The sequence below is a fragment of the Pleurodeles waltl genome, chromosome 3_1 (genome assembly GCF_031143425.1).
Source record: "Pleurodeles waltl isolate 20211129_DDA chromosome 3_1, aPleWal1.hap1.20221129, whole genome shotgun sequence".
Taxonomy (NCBI): domain Eukaryota; kingdom Metazoa; phylum Chordata; class Amphibia; order Caudata; family Salamandridae; genus Pleurodeles; species Pleurodeles waltl.
This window is the reverse complement of record NC_090440.1, coordinates 833,764,618-833,786,981: the sequence shown is the minus strand read 5'-3', so window position 1 is coordinate 833,786,981 and position 22,364 is coordinate 833,764,618. Positions and strand designations below refer to the sequence as shown.

General features: G+C 41.9%; 1 protein-coding gene across 3 annotated transcripts in view; it reads left to right on the top strand.

Moving 5' to 3' along the window:
- The window catches only part of ABCC8 (ATP binding cassette subfamily C member 8), an 848,693-nt gene that overhangs the window by 397,075 nt on the left and 429,254 nt on the right, over positions 1 to 22,364 (top strand). For all 3 annotated transcript variants that reach the window (XM_069223742.1, XM_069223743.1, XM_069223745.1), the window contains 2 exons: positions 10,806 to 10,881; positions 10,969 to 11,074. In XM_069223742.1, coding sequence (XP_069079843.1) covers positions 10,806 to 10,881; positions 10,969 to 11,074 — 182 coding nt within the window. The remainder of the gene's footprint in view (positions 1 to 10,805; positions 10,882 to 10,968; positions 11,075 to 22,364) is intronic.

The window sequence follows — 22,364 nt, the reverse complement described above, 5'->3', positions numbered from 1 at the left end:
TAGGAAAACATTTGAGGTCTGTGTATGCCTTTACTGCCTAGGGACCTTGAAATTTGTGGCTCGTGCATCCTGTCACAGTTCCAAGTGGTTCTGTCAGGACTCTGGGTGGAGCACCCCTTGAGGTCACAGAATATATCCCTTTGGAGGTAGTGTACCAAAGCAGAAGGGCAGCTAAAAGGCATACGCTGGGAATGAACAACTATAGTAAAGCACAGAAACAGGATAGAAGGCAGAGCAACCTTAGTGCGAGCAAACAGAGAATGAATTAGGAATGGACAACCACACTAGGGTTACCACTAAGGTTGTACACGGGTAAGGATCATAACTTCCCACAGCCTCAATGCCTCTGTGCAGATTACTCTTACAGATAGTCACCCAGCAAGCCCCATAGAAAGGAGGCAGCAGAAGTGATTCTGTCTCTGGACCATCAGGGCACAAGGTACTTACATAAACGAGACAGCCCTTATGAGTCCAGCTGGAGACACTAGACACAGTGGCAATTCCTGGAAAACAGCAATGGCACACTGTCACAGTTAGGCACTTAAGACTACATACAACACTAGACTAAGGATGGGGCATGTATTGCCTCCTGGAAACCAGGAGTCAGCCCTAGTACAAAGGAAAACACATACACAGGTGAGGACTGATAGCATACTTACCAGACATAACAACCTAAAAGGAAATTACAGAAAAAGGGCTAGAAAGGAGCCTAAGAACTGAAGAACAAGTAAGAGACAAACTACAAGATAACTAGAGGCTGCAGGAATCACAGAGAAAGAAGACAGAAACTAATAGCCAAGTCTGAGACACAGAAAAGAGGTTAGAGGTGCTAAGGAAAAAGTAAAAGGAAAATAATACCAGAAACAGAAGGAACAAACAAAGAAGCAAAGCAGGAACAGGACTGGAAAATAGGGAATGGCCTCAGTCTGATGCAAAGTGGGGACAGAATTGGGAAACAGGGAGCAGACTCTGGCTGAAACAAGTATGCACAGGGCTGAGAAACAGAGAGCAGGCTCTAGCTGAAGCAAGCAGGAACAGGAGTGGAACACAAGCCAACAAGTGATCAGGTACACAAAGAAAACAAACTCCAATGTACGACAAGAAGCTTCAGGAAATGGCAGCTTATAAGCAGTTCCAGGCAGCAGCAAGCCCACGGCAGTCACATGGCTGGTCTGCACAAGAGTGATCACAGGTGTGTGCAGTTTCAGTGTCACACAAGTCCTGGAGGAGAGAATCCAGTACAAAGGAACAACAGGACTATTCTCATAGGAAACAATGGAAAGCAGAATCCAGGTCTTACCGACAACCAGGCAGCGCATTATGGGACCTGAAGTGAATGGAAGCAAATGTAGTTCTATAATAGCATACCACATCGACATGGGAAGCAAGCAGGGGTCATAAAGGGACTCTAGATGAGTATTAATGGCGAATCCCAGGCTGCAGAGAGTCCGTAACAGCGCCCCCTAGAGCTGGGATGACAGAGTCGTAACACCCTAAGCAAATATTTTGCTGTGGTAAGGCTGTCATTCCTATGTGCAGGGTATGCTTCAATCCAGTGACTAAAAATGTAAACAATCACCAACACGTATCTCAGTCCTCCACACACAGGCATTTCAATGCAATCCATTTGCATTCTGCTGAATGGACCTCCAGCTCTTCCAATGTGGCTCATGTTAACAACTGTTCTTTTACCCACATTCATTTGCTGACAGATGATACAAAGGTGGCAAACTGCTTTGGCAACCTGTCTAAATTTTGGATTCAACCATGACTGCTTGTATGTTTGAATCATTGCATCCCTCCCTAAATGTGCTTGACCATGATAATATCTAGCCATTTGAGTCAGCAAACAGTTTGGCAAAACTACTTGTCCCTCCCCGGACACCCAAATGTCATCTTCTCTTTGTATACATTTCATTTTAACCCAGTTTACTTTTCTTCTTTGTCAATACTTTCTTGCAAGCTCTTTAGCTCTTCCCAAGTATTAACAATAGTTAATGTATCACTTGTACAAATGTCTTCTTCTGGCAACAGTTTGTCTTTGAAGGATATACAATTCAATGCACAAAACCTTGATACTTGATCTGCATATCCATTTCCCCTTTGAAACAAAATCTTGCGATCTCTGTACACTGCATTTCACCACAACAATCTTTTCAGGCATTTGTAAAGCTTGTAACAAATCATGAATTATTCACCATTTATAACTGGCGATCCAGAAGAGGTCATGAAACCTCTCTGTTACCATAGCTCGCCAAAGTCGTGCACTATTCCAAATCCATACTTGCTGTCTTTATAAATGGTAACTTTAAGTTGTGCAGAAACATGGCATGTTCTAGTAAGAGCCACTAACTCAGCTTCTTGTGCAGAAAATACTCCCCGAAGCCGTGAAGCTTCGAGTATACCAGAAATTGTGCACACTGCATGTCCTGCTTTTAATGTCTCTATGTTATTTCTTAAACAGGAACCATCAACAAAAGTAATTTGGTCGTTTTCTTCCAACCAGGTATCTCGAATGTCAGGTCTAGGTTTAGTGCACAATTCAGTAACTTCCAGACAGTCATGTTCGACATCTTTCAGTTTGTCAATTTCAACATTTTCCTTCGGAAGCAAAGTTGCTGGGTTAAGCACTGCACACCTTTGCAGAGTAACATTTGGGGAACCTAAAATTACAGTTTCATATCTAGTCAATCTACAATTTGTGAGATGCTGTGTTTTCGTCCATGTGAGCAATACTTCAGTTTAGTAAGGAACCAAAACAGTTAAGGGATGTCCCATCACAAGGCTCTTACTCTGAGTGTGGATCAATTCAACCGCTGCCACAGTTCGCAAACAGCCAGGCAAAGCTGCTGCAACTGGGTCCAAGTAGCTGACAAATATGTAATGGGGCGGTTTACACCACCATGTCCCTGTGTCAAAACAGAAAGAGAACATGCATTGCGTTCACGACAAAACAACATGAATGGTTTTGTGTAGTCAGGGATTCCCAAAGACAGACTTTCATACAAGCTTGGTCTAACTCTCTGGGTCAGTAATCTTTTTGTGGGTCAGCTTCTGCAGTGGTTTGGAAATGATTGAGAAATTGGGAATTCACTGGCGACAATGGGTATTGATTCCCAAAAACATTCTGACATCTCTTTGTGTAGCTCAGGGATTCGTCTGCAGTATGGCAGTGACTCTCTCTCTAGAAATTTTTCTTACTTCCGTTTCAGTTTGATGTCCTAAATATTTCACTTCTTTCTGACAGTACTGCAATTTTGCTGGGGGTACTTTCTGTCCATTGTTTCCCAAGTGATTTAGTGAGGCAATAGTATCTTGCCTGCATGCTTCCTTCATTTTTGAAGCGACCAACAAATCATCAATGTACTGAACCAATGTCGATTGGAAAGGCATTTCCAATGTCTCCAGGTTCCTCTTCAGTATGTGAGTAAAAATGGACAGGCACTCTGAAAAAGTTTGAGGAATTCTGCATCAACAATATACGCGATCAAGGAATTTAAAGCAAAAAAGAAATTGACTATCCTCATGAAGAGGTACAGAAAATAATGCTTGTGATTGGTCCACTACAGTGAACCATTCAGCATCACATGGGATCAGAAATAATATCACTGCTGGATTCATCACCACTGGGCAACATTTAATCACAATATTATTGATTTTCCTCAAATCCTGGACAATCCAAAAATTTCCACAGGGTTTTCACAATCCTATGATAGGAGAGTTACATAGGCTGCTCAGTATGTCTTTTAGGACTCCTTGTCTTATGAATTCTGCAATTATAGGTGTAATCCCTTCAGTAGTGTCTTGTGTTATATGGTGTTGGTGAATCTGGGGAAAAACTGCATTTGCCTTGACTGGGACTTTAATTGGCTCAACTCCTCTGATTAAACCAATGTCTTTCCCTGAAAAATCCCATAATTTCATCTTAACTGTTCCCTGTGAGTCGGAAGGAAGATCTTGTACTGTAAAGACAGGAAAGAAACTGATCGATGGGTATTCTTCATTTACTGAATTATAATCAATTTCCTCAGAATGGTTGTCTTCATCATCACTATTTGTCTGAATGGCAATCCCATCATTTGAACAGGTAATTGAACATCTTGTTTTGCATAGCAAGTCCCTCCCTAATAAGGAAACCAGACCCGAGTCACAAACTACATATTTCTCCAGGCCTTTGAAATTTCCAATTTTAACTGGAACTCATTCTGTAATCGGGTTCGTCAAATACTGATTTGCAACTCCAACGATTTGCACTGTTTTCCCTGAAGGAGGTAGGTTAGGGACTTATGCAGTTCTTATAGTGGAGCGTGGAGCTCCTGTATCGACTAAGAATGAAACTTTGTGACCCATTACATTTCCCTTCACATATGGACCCTTTGGTCTACTTCTAAGGAAGCTGCCAGTACACAGACTTCTTCTTCTGAACTCTCACTCACCAACTCATCCTTTGATTCATCCTCACTCTGTAATGGGTATTGGTATATTGTGTTATTACTGTGTAAAACCTTGGACCCGTGCGCTGCTGAGTAAGCATCATCTGCTACTGTTCCATTGGGGCTTGAGGTATCTGAATTTGTTGCCTAGTTACCATTTAAACTTGGGCTTGTATTTGCTGTGACTGTGGCATCTGCAAACATGGCATTTGTATCTGTTGCATGGGCTGAGGAACTTGCACTTGGTTCACATTATTTTTCAAATCAAAATTTTGACCTCTCATTCTTGGTTCTCTTATGCCTGGAAAAGGGTTGTTTTAATTCATCTGTGTCACAGCACCTTCCTGTCCTAGCATTGGACACTCCCGCTTTCAATGTCCAAAGCCACTGCAACCGTGACAAGGTAACATCCTTTTCATTGCCTGTATATCATTCTGAGTAACTATAGTGCGCAAGTCGACTCTACGGTTCACATTTCCATTTCCAACACAACCTCTACCTGTTACTTGATTCTGAAGCCACATGTTTCTCTGCTGCTGCTGTGGAAAACGTCATTGCATTCCTGTTTGTGCGCTTTAATCTGTATCACCATTGCTTTCTCTTTCAACTTTCTCTGCTTCAATTCAATCTCTACAGTACTTGGCATATTGCAATACTTCATCAATCGGCTTTGCTCGCCAACAAATCAAATTACTCTTAATCATCTGGCTAATTTCATGTCTCAATCCTTCAACAAATCTGAACTGAAATGAATCATGTTTTTTGGCTCAATTGTTTCTGTACCACTTTAATGATCATAAGCTTGCAACAATCTCTTGTAGTACGCATGTATGGACGTCTTTCCTTCTTGAGCCGTCCTGTCTATTCTCAGCAAATCAATATTCTTGGGAGAAATCCTTGTGTTCAAAAAGTCAATCAACCTTGTCATAGTATTTCATTACATCCTGAGATGGTGCACTTGTAGAAGGATCTCCTAGAGGCTCTCTCGTTGGCCAATCTACACATCTTTTGCATTCATCCTACAAATCAGCTGGGACCACTATTTCTAACAGGGTATTCAAATCTTCAAACAGGCATTTTGCAAGCTTCACAAACCTGTCTGTTTGTTGGTACCATTCCACTGGCTTATCTCTCAATCTCGGGTAGTCATTTGTAAATGACAGAATGTCACTTCTGCTCCAAGGAACATGTTCAAAATTTCCCCCAGGAATCTCTCGCATCTGTAAAATTTTTACTGGATTGTCAGTCTGCAGTACACAAGCAATTACATTTGCAGACTCCTTTCTCTTCTTGTCTCATTTCTTTACCCATCTGCCTTTCCATTCATCTAATGCTTCCCATGTCTTGATGCTCTGGATTAATTCCCTAATTTGAATTTTAATTCCCAGTATTCTCATGTTCTCAGTATCCTTTGAGTCAAATTCTAACCTGTAACTTCTTCTCAAATGCTTTGTTTTCTCAACCTCTATGTTGTACTTATTTACCAGATCTCTGGTGTACCAATCCTGCTTTGTTATTAATTATTATATTGCACAAGAAGCGTAATTAATTTTTACAGCGTAAGCAGTACAAGCGCAAACCTACTTCATTCATAAGTCACACTAGGAATGCTGAGAACATCTTCAAACAAGCATTGGCAAAGTATTCGGGGAAAGTCATCAAATGTTACGCTACATTAAAGACATGGTGATTTCTTTAGGGGGCATAACCTTTTGTTTCTGCTACTAAAACTGGGGACTACTTAAGGAACAATTTTGTCAGCAAAAATGCTGAGGGCCTGGCACTCTCTTAAAGAGACGTTACTATTCACTTCATTTCCTAGAACTGAGAGACCATGGCTACCTTTTAACTTCTACCAAAACTGCGTATCTAGACCTGAAAAGCCTCTTAAGGAGACACAACCGACTGTCTGCCACCAAAAACTAACAAAACTGGGACAACTACAACTGGGAAACCATGACGGCCTCTTAGGGAGATTAAACCATCCGTTTCTTAACTATGACTGAGAGGTCATGGTGGCCTCTTGATGGAGACAGAACTATTTGTTTCTGCTACCAACAATGGTGAGCGTTTCTGGCCTTATTTGGTCTTTGGTAATTTATTCATAAGGGGACACATTAGAGGTTCCATGGACCTTTTGACTCCTCTAAACAGTGTTCGACCATGGCACACAAAGTTTACTTATGACATTACCAACAACACTACAACTTGGTTTAACAAATCATTAGCAGAAAACTTTGAGTCAGTAAACTTTACACACCATAGCCCATGTGACCATGAATAACCACACCTTTTGGTAAAGTTCAAATGTATTTCCCTAGATTAACAATGCTAATGTCACGTAAAGTAATCTTAAAACCAACTGATAAACATTTACAAGTAACACTGGTTGACCAAAACGGTGGAAAAACCTCAATCTAACCAATGCAGTTAACATTAAACATTCAAGAGTTACTGTACAAGTTAATAACAACAATAACTGAATGATAGAAATGGCATACATCTAGACATTTACAGGTGAATACAATCAATCCTTGGTTAATAACATTGGTTTGAACATGGACAACTAACTAACCCTCTAATTCGAATGCCATGTTTGGCTTTCATGCAAAAGAAAATCAGTCAATAGTTAATCTGGAAAACATCTAGCTATTGCTTTGAAAAAAATAGTGGTTGGTACTTAAAACAAAAGAACAAAAATCTATAATAGAAACAATTTCATTTTGTTATACATCTCCTGAATGGATCAGCAAATAGAGACCTCTTTGTCAGTTGGACATCCATCTGGTCAGCGTTGGCTGGGGAAAGGGAAGGGGATTGGCTCAACCACAATGGGCTCTATGTTAACTGAACCAACTTAAAAGGGGCATCAAACTAAGGAAACAGCATCAATAGCTTTAAAAATCAACAATAGCAATAACTACGCTAGGAAGAAAGGGTATCTGGAACTACTCTGCTCCTGGTAAGTGCAGTTGTGATAAGTCAAATCCACAAAGTAATTTCTCTAGCCGTCATTGGTCAGAACGTCAAATGTTCACAGTAGAACCAATAAACATTATTTCTTTAATATGTGATATAGTTAGACAGTCTTTCACACGTCAATGATTGGCTCCTCTTCTCACGTTCCCATCACCAGTTTTCGTCAGGTAACTTTTAGTTGCAATTCATTGTCATGTCCTGGGAAAGTTAGCTTTTCACGCACCAAAGATATAAATGTATCTGTAGCTAGTACATCCCATTACAGCAGACAGTTCTCTCAAGAAAGTTTAAGACATCATCTAGTTTAACATTGCAACATTACAAATCTATTTGGCCAGCACTGTGTGAACAAAGGACAAGTGAAAATTCTGCTTGAGACAGAAAACATTTACAAACATTTATTTATGCTATGAATCTTAAAATGAGGCTTTACTAACTAGGCCCATAATTTCACAATTACTCTATGACTAAAATGTATGCTTTATCAACAGAAACCCCAATTTTTCAACACAATTTTGGCATTTTACTGGGTCATACCCTATTTTTACGATTTTTGTGCTTTCAGCCTCCTTCCAGTTAGTGACAGAAATGGGTGTGAAACCAATGCTGAATCCCAGAAAGCTAAACATTTCTGAAAAGTAGATGAAATTCTGTATTCAGCCAGGGGTAATTTGTGTAGATCCTACAAGGGTTATCTACAGAAAATAACAGCTGAAATAAAATAAATATTGAAATTGAGGTAAAAAAACAGCCATTTTTTTCTTCGTTTTACTCTGTAACTGTTTCCTGCGATGTCAGATTTTTGAAAGCCATGTACCATTGAGTCTGCTGGACTCCTCTGGTTGTGGGGATATATAGGGCTTGAAGGTTCATCAAGAACCCTAAGTAACTACAGCCAATAAATGAGCTGCACCTTGCAGTTAGTTTTCATTCTATACTTGGTATACAGCAATTAATTTGCTGAAATGTAAAGGGTGAAAAATAGGTATCAAGAAAACGTTTGTATTGCCAAAATGGCCACAAGATAAGGTGTTGAGAAGCAGTGGTTATTTGCACATCTCTGAATTCCGGAGTGCCCATACTAGCATGTGATTTACAGGGCATTTCTCAAATAGACATCTTTTTTACACACTGTCTTACATTTGGAAGGAAATAAGTAGAAAAAGACAAGGGGTAATAACACTTGTTTTGCTAGTCTGTGTTCCCCTAAGTCTACCGATAAAAATGGTACCTCACTTGCGTGGGTAGGCCTAATGTTCGTGACAGGAAACACAACATGGAAACATCACATTTTTACATTGAAATCTGACATGTTTTTTGCAAAGTGCCTAGCTGTGGATTTTGGCCTCTAGCTCATCCGGCACCTGGGGAAACCTACCAAACCTGCACATTTTTTAAAACTAGACACCTAGGGGAATCCAAGATGGGGTGACTTGTGGGGCTCTCTCCAGGTTCTGTTACCCAGAATCCTTTTCAAACCTCAAAATTTGGCCAAAAAACACTTTTTCCTCACATTTCGGTGACAGAAAGTTCTGGAATCTGAGAGGAGCCACATATTTCCTTTCACCCAGCGTTCCCCCAAGACTCCCGATAAAAATGGTACCTCACTTGTGTGGTTAGGCCTAGTGCTCGAGAAAGGAAATACCCCAAAACACTATCTGGACTCATCAAAATTATCAAATACAAAACTACCTGTATTTACGGGGTTAGGGCACCTACGTTTTTGGTCCTGGGCTCAGCAGCCATCTAGGGAAACCTACCAAACCCAGACATTTCTGAAAATTAGACACCCAGGGGAGTCCAGGGAGGTGTGACTTGCGTGGGTCCCCCAAACTTTTCTTATCCAGAATCCACAGCAAATCTCAAATTCAGCTAAAAAATCACTTTTTCCCCACATTTCTGTGTGGGATCACCACACCGGGACAAATTTCCTACCACCCAACGTTCCCCTCAGTCTGCCAGTAAAAATTATACCTCACTTTTGTAGGTGGGCCAAGTGCCTGTGACAAGGAAGAGCCAGAAACATGTCTAAATTGAGGGGTAACCAAAGCGGGGCCAAAAGGGCAGTTTGAAAAAAAAAACATTTTTAGGCTGACAAGTGCAGCAGAATTTTTATCGGTATAGATGAGACAATGTTTGGTGATAGGAATTTTGTGGATTTCTGTAGATTACGGAAGGTTCCATCACAAAAATGTGGGAAAAATGTGTGATTTCCAGCCAAGTTGGAGGTTTGCAGGGCATTGTGTGTAAGAAAATGGTGCGGGGTGCATGTGAAGCACACCACCCTGGAATCAACCAGATGTTTAGTTTTCAGATGTGTCTAGGTCTTGTGGATTTTTCTATATGGCAGCGCCCCAAAGTCCCAAAAAATGGCATCCCTCACCATTCCAAGTGGGGCGATTTTGAGAGTTAACCAAGCTCTCATGGCCCAAATGTAAAACCAAAACCCAAAATTATCAAATGTCCTCTTGCTTGCCATGGGATAAGATGTTTTAGTGTGTGGGGGGAGAGCTAAAAGACTGTTACCCCCTTAAGTTGGGGTGGGGGCGTAACCAGGCCCATACTTGTTGGTAGCCACCACACCCTCTTATTTTGAAAAAAAATCTTCTCTGGTGAGCTTTCTGCCCCCGCTTGGGGGCAGATGGGCCTTCCAAAAATAGGGCAATCTGCCCCATATGGCCAACAGTAATGTGCCCCTATGGGGAGCGACCCTTGCCCAAGGGGCTGCCCCCCCAGAGAAAACACACACATACACACACACCAACCCCTGGTGTCTAGTGGTTTCTGCCACCCCCTGGGGGCAGATTGGCCTAACACAAAAATGCCGATCTGCCCCAATGGAGGCGGAAATGGCCTAAATACAATTTGCCCCCCAGGGGAGCGACCCTTGTCCAAGGGGTCGCTCCCCATATATAAAAACATAAAGTAAATAAAAATATATATATATCCCTGGTGCCTCCAGGTGGGTCGAAAAAGCCTAAAAATATTTTGCCACCCCTGGGGAGCTGCTCCGCTTATGTGTTAGTATAAATAAAACAAATGTCCTGGTGTCTAGTGGCTTCTGCCCCCCCTGGGGGAAGATTGGCCTTATTATATTAGGTCGATCTGCTGCCGCGGGGCAGAAATGGCCTAAAAACAATTTGCCCCCCCGGGGAGCGACCCTTGCCTAATATGAAATACAAAGTTTGGTTGACATTAAGATAGAGCCTTTCGCATTTTAGTATTTCAATTGCATCTCTATAATGTAATGTATAAAAAATTATAATGTTTGCTCCTACATATGTGATTGCCTTAAGACAATTATTTTTGAAGCAAAATTAGCTTGACATTTTTTCTTTCCTACTCTTTACAGGGTTACTAAGCAAATTACAGTAACTTTTTTGTTTACCATAGATCACAAATGGCTTTTTCACGTGGACACCAGATGGGGCCCCAACATTATCCAATATTGATATAAAAATCCCTCAAGGTACAGTCCAAAAAATGTGTTAAACATTATTTTTTACCAATACGCATTGCATCTTAAAATGTAAATTAGTGTCTTTTCTGCTTTCAGGCCAGTTAACAATGATTGTAGGACAAGTAGGCTGTGGTAAATCATCATTGCTGCTGGCCGCACTTGCAGAAATGCAGAAGATTTCTGGTAACATCTTCTGGAACAGGTGAGCTTTTAAAAAAATGTTGCATGTATCGAGTAATGATAGCTGTTGGGATCATAATGTTTCTGTAGAATACTAGACCTGAGTGATAATTAAATTACGCTGGAAACATTTCTTACATTCTTATATTGTTTGCGTAGCTACCAAGCATTTTTAATTGCATCCATACGGGGAGTACACTCCCCTCCAGCTCCTCAAAGGGTAAAGGTATTGCCCACTATTCTTCCAAACAAGTAAATGGAGGAGGACATTAATGGCTACTAACTTTGGTGTATTTATCTATTTATTTGGGTGAAATGTATTATTAATAATGTATTACTAATTATGTAGTTGTGTCGACAACTTGACGTGAGATACTAGAATCTTAAAACAAGGTCCATATTTGGAAAGTGTTTTCACCCAGGCGCAAAGGCTATATTTACTTCTCAACTTCCTGAATTCCACGTCCATCTTTACTGGGCACCACCAAATATATAAAAAAAGGTCACATTGTTTGGCAGGCATATCACACTATGTTTATCCCTATATTGGTGATGAAGAATGGACAAGCGAGAGGATTTTCATATAGGCTGACAATGACTGAAACGATATTGGGAGAAATTTCAGCAGGCACCTGAAAGAAGTGCACAACACATGTTTTATTTCGGTTCAATGAGATAAGATATTATGCTAAATTAAATAGTGGTAGAACATTCACTGTGCACTTCAGAGAAATTCAGCACGTACATGTTCCTGTTCTTTGTGCGCTATACTTCTTTTTTGTTTTGTTTTGTGAGTAGTAAAACCCAGCCCATGAGAATTGAAGAATGTGAAGAAAGTCCCAGGATGGAGGGAAATCTCTTAGAAGCCCGCGATTCTTTTAAAAACTGGGCAGTGTATGGAATATGTTTTAAGAGTAGAGAAACATTTAGAAAGTTGAATGACTTGAGCTAAGGTATTAAAAAAACAGACTTTGCCCTTGCAGCCTCACCCTTTCAACCTCCTAACCAATTTGAAGATGTAAGCATTTCTGCAATTGGAGCAGGTAAGATATACGTCAGTGTTAAAGGTGAATGTTTATTTTGTTCAAGCCTGCAGGAGGTGAACCAGCTAATTTGGGCCAGAACCACTACAATCCCCAACATTGATTTCGTCCTAACTCCCTCCAGTTATTAAAAAATGAGTAGGATTAGGGGAGCAAGCTATACAGAGTATTCTGTGTCCATGGCGAAGAAAGAAAACATCTGCAGGCTGTCATCTCCAGAAAATTGGATAAGTACTTTGAAACCTCATTCTCCTTGGAGGTAATCAAATCCAGAATTTGAGTCCCAAAGCGTTTTGAAAATCAACTTGACTATTTGAGAATGAATGGTCAGGTTCTGATATTTCGTTCAGTTTGTGCAAGTAAATATTGAACAAGCCCTAACTATGAACACCTGTTAGAAGTGGTAGAAGTTATACCTCCCAACTATCAGTCCCCAGAAGTGACCAACAACTTGTATGGAATTAGGAGCCAGAAAAAATAATCAACCCAGAGCACTGGTATCTGTTGCTACTATTACTTTTACCACTATTGTAAACAGTAATGGAACTCCTCTCAACAAGTGTAGAAGATGCAGTCACCATGACAAATGTTGAATTGCTAGGAAGCAGGATTACAATGCTTCAATATATACGACCAGAGAGGGTGACTGTGAAGACAGGCACATGGAACAGAGAAAACACATGTTCTATCAAAATGAGCTTTTCCTTCACTAGACCTTGATCCCTGAACATAATGTTCTGCAAGAGATTTCAAAGTTTCTCCCCTCTGTCCCGAGAAAGACAGACCGATCCTATGTCAGTTCTATATTGAGTCTGAATGTAAGTACTGTCCTGATATACTGTCCAATTCAGTTTTGCCAGATTAAGCAGACACCCATTCACTGCTAGATATGATCAAAGCAAACAACTTCATTAAGACTATAGGTACCAGGCCGAGGCAGACAAGGAGAACTTTACATTGAAATTATAGAATTTGTAAAATAAACCAGAGATAACACCAAGAGCTCTGAGCTGTTGAAATTTGCAGATGGGCATCCATCACATCCAGGGTTATCATGAAGTCTACTGGGGACACCAGGGGTATTGACCACTGAAAAGCTTCCATCCTGAACGGGTGATACCCACTTGTTCACATACTTGAGCTCTTTTACAAGATAAAAGGCTACCAAGGTTTTGGGAACTAGAAAGATTATTGAATACACCCCTCTCCCCCTCTGAATTTGAAAAATTGGCATGATGGTGTTCTTATCCAGCAAATGTGGAGGGGCTTAAGCTAAAGCATGCATTTTCAGGGGGATGCAAGGTCATGGAGTTATGATTACCTCTGTCATTTGGGGCATAGGTGAGTCTCAATGGCATAACCTAAATAGATTAGATTAAGAACCCACTTGTTTAAAATAGATGCCTCCCAATTTGGCAAAATCTGTGAATTTTCCACTGAAAGACCTGATCTAGTATAGTCAGGAGCACTGGTTTCAAGTTTATGACTTGTGTTGGCATTTCCTAAAAATCAAGGGCCTGAGTTTGTAGGATGGTTAAACATACTGTAAGGTGACAGAGTAAATATCCCATCTCCCTCACATACATCCCTTACCCAAATCTAGAGATGTCCACCAGCCTTGCAGACATCGCTAAGATTAGCTAGAACCACTACCATGGCTGCACTTGTCAGTGCTGTAAAGGTTTGACAGACAACACCATCACGCAGGACAGCAATCTAACATTTGTTCATACTTTTACATTTTTCAAAAACAAACTACCAAGGTGGGAGTTTATTTTTGAAAAAAGAAAACGAATGAGCCCACATCATTGGAGTTTTCTCCCAAGTGTGGAGGTAATTTCTCTATGTTTACTGCTCTTTGCCACCAGGTAAAACCTGGCAGTGACAGACAGCAGAAAGAACCCACCTGACTGCCCATTCTAAATTGAGTGAAGGGTGGGATGGGTAACCTGCGACAGCTTATACTCTACCTATCCTTCAGATTAGTCTGTCACTGGTGGAGCTGTTGAAGGCTCCATCATCAACACACTCAAGGTCCACCTTCTCTACATTGGGCCAGCAGACTGTGAGTTTGGTGAATAGGGTACTCCCTCGCCTCACCATTACAATGGAGTAGTGTTAGAAATGGGGTCTTTGGTTGGCAGCCAGGTTACCCCCTGTCCAAGCAAGGACCCTCACTCTAGTCAGGGTAAGTCACACACAATTCAAATTATCCTGTGCCCACCCTCTGGTAGCTTGGCACTAAGCAGTCAGGCTTAACGTGTGTAAAGTATTTGTGCAATAAATCATACAATAACACCATGTAGCACCACAAAAATATACCACCCAGTGTTTACAAAAATATATAATATTTATGTGATAAGATGCAGGTCAAACCGATTAAAATGCAATAAGTATATTTTCAGATATCACTGCAAGTGTAATATAAAGTGTCTTAAATCTTTTAAAAGCAAACAAAGTCTCTTTCAAGCACAAAGTACCTGGCTTGCGTGCACAATCTCTGCAAAGAACCACAGAGGAGGAGATGCATGGAAACAAAGAGGTGTGCGTCGATTTCTCGGGCCTCTCATGGCAATGCGTCATTTAGTTTTCACACAGGGATGGCTGTGCGCTGATTTCTGGCGCTGGGACGTGGATTCTCTTTGGGTTGCAGGGTTTTCCCCAGGGATGATGCATGGATTTCCTGCACTGGCAGGATGAAGTCACAGGAGCTGCATCAATTTGGTGGGCATTGCATCAAATTTTCTACTGCACATCAGGCGCTGCGTCGATTCCTCTCTGGAAGTCAGGCTGCGTCGTTCCGGATTGGTTGTGCATGGATCCGGTGGCCTGTGCGTCGATCTTCTCGAGAATTCAGGCTGCGTTGTTCCAGTTCGGCATGCAGTGACATTGTTACTGTGGTGCAGGCTGTGCGTCGTTTCTGGCAGGCTGTGCATCGAATTTCGCTGCACAAGGAGTCCTTCCTGAAGAGATGAAGTCTTTTTGGTCCTGAGACTTCAGGGAACAGGAGGCAAGATCTATCCAAGCCCTTGAAGAGCACTTCTTTACCACAGCCAGAGAGCAGGAAGGCAGCAGGGCAACAGCAAGGCAGCAGTCCTTCACAGAAAGCAGAAAGATGAGTCCTTTGGGCTGCAAGGCAGTTCTTGGCAGGATTCAGGTTCTGGTTCCAATTTCTTCTCCAGGAAGTGTCTGAGTTGGTAGGGGCAGATGCCCTGTTTAAATACTAAAATGTGACTTTGAAGTGGGGAAGACTTCAAAGAGTGGCTTAGAAGTGCACAAGGTCCCCTTTCAGTTCAGTCCTGTCTGCCACGGTCCCAGTAGGGGGTGTGGCAGTCCTTTGTGTGAGGGCAGTCTACTGTCCTTTGACATGCAAGTGTCAGGCCCTCCTCCCTCCCAGCCCAGGAAGACCCATTCAAAATGCAGATGTATGCAAGTGAGGCTGAGTATCCTGTGTTTGGGGTGTGTCTGAGTGAATGCACAAGGGAGCTGTCAACTAAACCCAGCCAGACGTGAATTGTAAGGCACAGAAAGATTTAAGTGCATAGAAATGCTCACTTTCTAAAAGTAGCATTTCTTAAATAGTAATATTAAATCTAACTTCACCAGTCAGCCGGATTTTGTATCACCATTCTGGTCATACTAAATATGACCTTCCTACTCCTTTCAGATCAGCAGCTACCACTCAAACAATGTATGAGGGCAGCCCCAATGTTAGCCTATGAAGGGAGCAGGCCTCACAGCAGTGTAAAAACGAATGTAGGGGTTTTACACTACCAGGACATGTAAACTACACAGGTACATGTCCTGCCTTTTGCCTACACCACACCCTGCCCTATGGGTTACCTAGGGCATACCTTAGGAGTGTCTTATATGTAGAAAAAAGGTAGTTTTAGATGTGGCAAGTACTTTTAAATGCCAAGTCGAATTTGCAGTGAAACTGCACATACAGGCCTTGGAAAGGATTTCCTGAGACAAGGTTAAGGTGCTACTTAAGAGGGTGGCACAATCAGTGCTGCAGGCCCACTAGTAGCATTTAATCTACAGGCCCTGGGCACACATTGTGCACTTTACTAGGGACTTATAAGTAAATTAAATAGTCCAATTGGGTATGATTCAATATTACCATGTTTAAAGGGAGAGAGCAAATGCACGTTAGCACTGGTTACCAGTGGTAAAGTGCCCCAGGGTCTTAAAACCAGCAAAAACTGTATCTCAAAAGTGGAGGGAGGCGGGCAAAAAGTTAGGGGTGACTACCCTAAGGCTGTCAGGTCTAACAAGTATCATCTCCGCCAAACTCTAAACCATCCCCCAAGTTTCCTTTGCCATAACTGAATACTTGACTGTTGCTTCGAGTAGGCTGATGAAAGAAGCCCTCTGAGTGTTTGAGGAATCATATTTCTCCTTAAGGAGATAACATGGTTGCATTCTTTAAAATCCTATACATTTGTTCTAAATCAGTTCCAAACTGCTGAGTTCCTGTAAAGGGCAGTAGCTTTTGGGATGACCATGTGTGCCAGTCTTTTAGCAAAAGATTCCTTCAAGCTGCAATTGATGCACCTCCCATTAAGCAGCTGCCACCCCTCAGACAGGTTTCTGCCCTCCTGCTGCTTGATAACTCAAGCCCAGGAAGGCAGAACAAAATTGGGAGAGGGGGGGTAACACCTGCTCCCTTTGGAAATAGGTGTTACATGGCTTGGAAGGGGTAGCCTCCCCAAGCCACTGGAGTGCTTTGAAGGGCACATTTGGTGCCCTGCATGCATAAACTAGTCTACACCGGTTCAGGGACCCGCGGCCCCTGCTCTTGCATGAAACTGAATAATGGAAGGGGGAGTGACCACTCCCCTGTCCATCACCATCCCAGGGATGGTGCCCAGAGCTCCTCCAGAGGGTCCCTGGGTTCTGCCTTCTTGAATCCAAGAAGGGCAGGGACCTCTGGGAGCATCTGAGTGGCCAGGTCAGGCAGGTGACATCAGCCCCCCTCCTGATAGGTGATCACCTGGCTAGGTGACCAATCTCCCTTACAGGGTTATTTAGGGTCTCTCTCTTGGGTCCGTCCTCAGATGCAGCTTGCAAGATTCCAGCAGGACTCCTCTGCAACCTCCACTTCAACTTCTAGCTACTGGACCCTCCAGGAACCGACAATCTACATCCATGAAGAACATTCTATTTGCCACATTGTTTCCACAGCTCCTTCCATGTTCTGCAACATTTCACCAGCTGTGCATCCTTTGAGGATGGCAAGTCTTCAGTCTGCATGAAAAGGAAGAAGGCATCTCCCTTGGTGTGAAGGAGTCACTCCCCTGCATCCACAGGCACCTACTGCAACAATGACCCATTGCGTGGATCTCCTCTCATCCTGAGATGCATGGATCCTACATCACTGGTGGTGGTCCAGAGTAGTCCTCTTTATCCTCTCTGAAACCTGTCCAACTTTATGGAGGTAAGCCCTTGTCTTCCCTCGCAGGACAGTACCCCAGTGCACCACGTCTCTTGCAGCTGCTAAGGCTTGTTTGCATTTCCTCCAAGGGAACTCCAGGCTACGTGCAGCACCAGCCCCCAGCACTCCTTGCTGTGACACATAGCCGTCTGCGTGGTTCTCCTGCGGCGTGGGATCCCTTTCTGAAGTGCTGCATGGGCCTCTTCTGCAACTTATGTGTCCCCATTCTGTGGGACTCCTGTGGGCGCTGCCTCTGCTCCTGTGGGCCCTTTGTGTTGCTGAGGGTCTCCTGTTACTCCCACTCCTGAGTTGAGTCCTCCTGGGCCTTGCTGGTCCCTGGCAGCACCACTTTTCCACTAACTGTGAATTTGCCTTTGCCAAGTCTTACTGGTGGAATTTTTGTACCGACACTCATTTGCAATCTTCATTCCAGCGTGGGACATCTTCTGCATTACTGAGGAACTCTTCTCAGCTCCAGGAATGCAGTGCTGACCTGTTCTTCCTCACCCCCAACCAAGTCCTGCAAGTATAGCTGGGTGGGTAGTAGCTCCTACTCCCCCTGGACTCCACTGACACTTTTGGAATGGTCCTCTCTCTCCACAGGCCTTCTTCTCCAGGAATCCACCTCTGTTTTTTTGCAGTCTTGTCTGGGTGTCTTCTATTCTTCTTTTCCTTCCTTTTGGGTGGTTTGGGGAAATTCCAGTGATTTACTCCTGTGTTCCTGGTTGCGAGGGTACTGTGTTACTTACCTCTGTGGTTTTCTAGTACTCCCAGCTCCCCTCTACACATTTCACTTACCTACGTGGAGGTCCTGTGATCACATTCCATTTTTTTAGTATATGGTTTGGGCTCTCCATAGGGTCACTATTAGTTATTTACATTTTCCCTGTTTTCTAACCTTTTCTATGTCTATTGCTGTTTACTAGTGTATATAATTAGTGTATTACGTACCTCCTATTGGAGGGTTGCCCTTCTAGTATTCTGTGGTATTGTGTGACCAAAAATAAAGTACTTTTATTTTTGTACAACTGAATGTTTTCTTTCATGTGTGTAAGTGCTGAGTGACTACAGTGGTTTGGCATGAGCTTTGCGTGTCTCCTAGATAAGCCTTGGCTGCTCATCCACAGCTACTTCTAGAAAGCCTGGCTTCTAGACACTGTCTACACTTCACTAAGAGGGGATACCTGGACCCGGTATAAGGTGTAAGTGCCATAGGTACCCACCACACATCAGGCCAGCTTCCTACAGCTCCTGAATAACTTTGCAAAAAAATGAATCATCTTTCTTGTTTATTGGAACCTTAATCACCACGTTCTCTTTCACTGAATATCTGCTCACCAAACATGTTACCATGTTGCCAAACAATACATGAGTGCCGGTTTAGGAAGGAAAGAATCACTATCCAGCAAACGAAATAAAAGTGGCATAAAAACTTGGAGCATTGACATTTTTCAGATCTTGCCTTTCCATAACCGCCACTCCTTGTTGAAGCAATAAATATGAAATCCAGACTAGGACTTCTGTTGGAATTGTCTGAGCCAGAAGATGTGGCGGTATTAGTTTCATCTCCAGCAGGGAACACCATGTTGATATTGATCTTTAATAAAATAGCAGATGGATCATTTTTTCCAATATATTTGCTCGGTTTATCTATGAAGCATGCATCACTCTCATGTTCCCCAAATTCATCTTCCACCTGATTTATCCAGACTGGAAGGGCCTGAAGCGTCCTTTGATCCTTTCAATAGTGGAAGAGCTTTCTCCTTTCCCTTGTATGGTAGCAGTGATGGAAGAGAGAAAAGTAATAGGGTGATGATAAGGCAGACTCAACATTTCGCCTCTTTCTAGAATGTATGCCCATGGCTTCAACAGACATAAATGCAAAACACTCATTTTGACCTATACACAGCTCCTCCATTAATTCTATTCATTTTCATCATATATCCAGTAATAGTACCTTTCCATACACAGTGTCTTTGCTATGTCTTATGGGCCCTGTGTCAGGTCTTCTCATTTCATCTGACACACCCACTTAATTCCCACAACATTTGTGAGTCTAAACAAAAAATTGTGACTTATATAAAACATCACCCTAGGAAGGAACTTGAGGCAGGGGTCACTTCATAAAACTCCTTGTACATGGTCACGTGATGTACCATTTCTCATTTCCTAGTCCAGCAGGGGAAAGAAAATGTGGGTGACAATAAAGATCAAAGCTCACCTCTACCTGTTATTCTACAAACATGCCCCAAAGAGACAGAAAACACAACAGGAGCATGCTAGGAATGACACCATCTTTACTGTCCCAGCAAGGAAAGGCTGGCATCATACACCCCATAATTGCTCTGTATTCTGGTATTGAAGTGGGGGCTCACCTTAAATTGGTATGACATGGTCGAGAAAGAGGGGCATGGAAGTAGTGAATGATATGTTCATCTTCTTTTTACTTGGTTTGTTTCTTAGTTTGCCTTTATTTTGATGTGATATAATAGAAGAAAAATGAGCTTACTCTTTAAAAAATATGGATCACAAAAGACATGTTTTTTAAATGATATGTGCCCTGGTGGCGAGATGAGTTAGTGAGTGGGCGGTGAACAGCTAGCTGAAAATCAATGTTCCCCGTATACTTTACTGATTATTATATTTCAAGTACCCTTCTAAAGCTGTGTGACATAGGGAAGGACAATTCACCATACATCTATTAAAATGAACTCATCTTACCATTTCATGTTTTGCTGTGCACTCCAATAAGACAACTACGTGAGCTAAGCACTGGCTTAGGATGTCTGTTATCCAGCAAGTCCACTATGTAAGCATTTTATTAGAAATAAAGATATACCAATATACAGTGGCATTCCTCACCCTCATTTTTTGCTTTTCTCACTGTGGACCTGATTTACAGTTTGGTAGATAGGATACTATGACGAACCTTACCAGATATCACGTCTGCTCTATTACAAATGCATTATGTAGCACTTTTAATGTGGCAAACGGAATATCCGCAATGATCCTGGTGGAGTATACAATCTGACAAATAAAAAAACAGGCCATCTATTATCATTTTCATTGACTGCCTCAATTTGCTTCTGCCTAAAAAAGTTGCATTTATCATTAACTCACAAGTTAGCAGGGTCACAAGAGCACTTTATGTCTGATTTAGAGTTTGGTGGAGGAATAATCCATCACAAGCGTGATCGATATTGCATCCACCTTATTACAAGTGCACTATATCCTAATGCACTTGTAATACGACCATCAGGACAAGACCTTCACGTTCGTGACAGAGTACCTGTTGGCCGAATTCTAAATCAGGCCATTTCTCTCTTTAGCTGGATTGAATTTTGCAAAGAAGTTGTAAATCTCTTGGAATAGTCATCATCTTTTGCACCAGGAGCCTTTCTTGGCTCCTTCAGCAGATGTTTGCCTCCTCTGTGTCCCTAAACGTTTTGGTGCTGTGGACTCCTGGGCATCACTCCATCGCACTCCAGAGTCTGCTTCTATAGTATGCAGTGAGCGATCTCAGCGAAATCCAATTTTATAATTTAATGTCACAATAAGTAATGGTTTTTAATTGAAAAACCCAAAACACAGATAACTCCTTCATCAAAAAGTACTTTCTATAGAGATAGTGTTAATCAAGTGTAATTGTTAACGTTTTTGAGGGATGGCAGCAAAGTTGACCACTCTTGAACACATTGCCCATAACTAACAGTGATGTATTAGGAAAGGCTTACTGAAAGGAGATATTTCCATACCTGGTGACATCATTGTAATCAGTGGGCCTAGGTATTATGTATACCTATTGATAAATCTTATTGATATTGATTAATCTTCCAACGTATTATATTGTAATTTAGTTATACGATATACCCTAGCTTTTTGGAAAGCATAGACATCTAACACAATGCAGTGCCTATCTTTTAAGCATTGTGAGCTAGATGTACAAAGCATTTTTCCAGTTGTAAATGGCCCATTGGGCTGCTTGCAACCGGAGAAATGCTTTTGCCAATGTACAATAGACAAAGTATAATTCGGTAACTTGATATCGAATCACATTTTGCTTTTGTGATTTTGTATTTGGAAAAGGCCTGTTTACCTTCCAAATACTGAATCGGTATAGCATTTATTACTGTTTGAGACCAAATTCCGATAGCACCACAGTAATTTTTGACCACAGTTTTAAATTGATGATAACCTATTCACAAAGAGGAAGGGGTCGCCAAGGGACCCCTTCCTCTTTGAGAATGCAAGTAAATATATTTTGTAAGAGCAGACGGTGGTCCCACGGACCACTTAGTCTTCAAAAAAGAAACTGCTAAGTTTTTGTTTTCTTTTTTTAATGCCTCCCGTTTTCCTTTAGGGAAAAGGGGCTGTATTTAAAAAATATATATCTTGCTTTATTAAAAAGCAATCACAGATCCTGGGATGGCTGCGATTCCTAATGGGGCGCAAATTGCTATTCCTAATGATAGTACATCTGGCCATAAGGCCCCTATGTATCAACACCTAGAGACTCAGAATGGGTAAAAGCTTTTGAAGCATTTTTGCGCATCCAGGGGCTGTACCAAGGTGATATATGCGCCAACCCGTGGTTTTCGATGCACACTAATGTTTGTAGACAGGGCTTTTGTGCCAAACATAATGCCTCTTTGAAGCAGCCATATGGAAAAAGACAAATGTTCTCTTCTTTAAAATTTGCTAACTTTTCTAACTTTGCATGTGCCAGTACTAAGCAGTAGTAAATCTGGACCTGAGTTCAGAAAGTCGAAACGTGGCATTTTTAGCTGCTTCAGTTCAAGTATACCTTTTTGCAGGCGAAAACTGTGTTACTG